Here is a 1,680-nt window from a genome sequence, read left to right on the forward strand (position 1 = left end):
CCTTTGTGATGCAGGACCTCCTTGGGCCCAGAGGCCATTGTGACACCGCGGGGCCCCGCCCTGACCGGGAGGGTAACGAGGGAGGACAGGGCCCTGGAGTGTCCACTCCCAGGAGAGCCTCTGTGTCAGGAGGCAGCATCTCTCTCGGGGACCTCAGCGGCGGAGGAAGAAGCCGACGCGGAAGATGAAGAAGTTCAGCGACTTGCAGACGCGCAAGTGGCTGCCGAGCTGGCAGAGGAAGCACAAGGTGAGGGATAGGGTAGTGAAGAGCTGCCTTGGTGCCAGGGCGGGCTGGGCTTGCGGGCACCCAGAGGTCGGATGTGCCGTGGCAACCGCTTCCATCCCACACCACCTTCTCCTCCTCCTCCTCCTCCTCCATGCCGCAGGTGGACAACTGGCAGACGCAGGCAGCAGCGCAGCAAGAGGGGAACTGCGCCTCTTGTCCTGCCGTGGCTGAGCAGCAGAGAGCAGCAGGGGCAGAGAGCCAGGCAGCTGCCCCACGCAGCCCCAGAGGCCACGGCCGCGCTGTGCTGGACGCACTGCAGCGCCTGGCACGCGCCACCCGCAGCGGGGTTGCAGCTGTGATCCGGCGCCGTGGCCGGAAGCCGGAGCCGCAGAGGGAGGTGGAAGAAGGTAGGGAGGCAGCCATAGCAGGAACATCCACAGCAGCAGGGCCACAGAGCCAGGACTCTGCCCTGCAAAGCCCCTGCTGCCCCCCCAGCCCCTTCCCAAGCCATCGGCAAGCTCTCGGTGGGCAGCGGGCCGGGGCAGCAGCGCGGGCAGTCCTGCCGGTGGCAGAGAGCGAGGACGGGGCCTGCTCCGAGGACGAGAGTCTCTGGGATATCTCCAGCCTCCCCGAGCCATCAACAGAAGATGAAAACACAGAGGAGAGCTGGAGTAGTGGGGAGGAATGTAGCTCAGTGTCCCTCCCGTGCCAGGCATGGGCACAGACGCCCTGGGACTCTCAAGCAGGCACAGCCTCAGTCCCTGGCCCAGGTGTCAGTAGCACAAGCTCTTACACCAGGGCAAAGGCCCCCAGCCCGCACGGCTTTCCAGACCGCTGCGCCCTCAGCCCCCGGCCAAGCGACCTGGAAGCTCGCAGTGGGCAGTGGGCAGGGACGGCAGCCAAGGCCGTCCTCTCAGTGGCACCGAGCCAGGACGGCGCCTGGTCCGAGGAGCTGTCAGACAACTGCAGCCTCCTAGAGCTGCCCCCAGAGGAAAACAGCAGAGACCAAGGCTGGGCCAGTGGAGAAAAGGGGTTCCCCGTGCCCGTCCCACGGGAGGCGTGGGCAGAGCCCCGGGCCCTTCAAGCAGCCACAGTCAGAGCCCGTGCCCCAGTTGGCCGCATCAGCAGCCCGTACATCAGGCCAAAGGCCCCGACCCCGGATGCCCGCCCCCCCAGCCCCTCCCCAAGCCAGCTGGAAGCTCTCAGTGGGCCGTGGACAGGGCTCTGGACCATCTGCGGGGAGTGGCGAGGGGAAGAAAAGACAGAGCAACCTCTGTCCCCTGAGGAAGGCAGCAACCACAGCGAGCTGTCAGAGGAGGACGGGGAAGGCGTCCAGATCTACACCATCTGGGTCAAGCCCTCCCTCCTGCCAGTCCTGCTGCAGCCTCAGACCGCTAGCCGGGAAGGGCCCCGATGCGCCTGCCTCATCTGCGCAGAGGCGGCCCAAGAGGCAG

At 66.8% G+C, this 1,680-nt stretch overlaps 1 protein-coding gene across 1 annotated transcript in view; it reads left to right on the top strand.

The window, feature by feature from the left end:
- Positions 1 to 92: 92 nt before the first annotated feature.
- The window catches only part of LOC114055334, a 5,677-nt gene continuing 4,089 nt past the window's right edge, over positions 93 to 1,680 (top strand). The window contains exons 1-2 of the mRNA XM_027879321.1: positions 93 to 247; positions 387 to 1,676. Of these exons, the coding sequence (XP_027735122.1) occupies positions 185 to 247; positions 387 to 1,676 (1,353 nt within the window). The 5' untranslated portion in view covers positions 93 to 184. The remainder of the gene's footprint in view (positions 248 to 386; positions 1,677 to 1,680) is intronic.

Source organism: Empidonax traillii, unplaced genomic scaffold (assembly GCF_003031625.1).
Source record: "Empidonax traillii isolate 1590-97213 ecotype Southwest subspecies unplaced genomic scaffold, ASM303162v1 scaffold54:size2178333, whole genome shotgun sequence".
In the NCBI taxonomy this organism is placed as follows: Eukaryota; Metazoa; Chordata; class Aves; order Passeriformes; family Tyrannidae; genus Empidonax; species Empidonax traillii.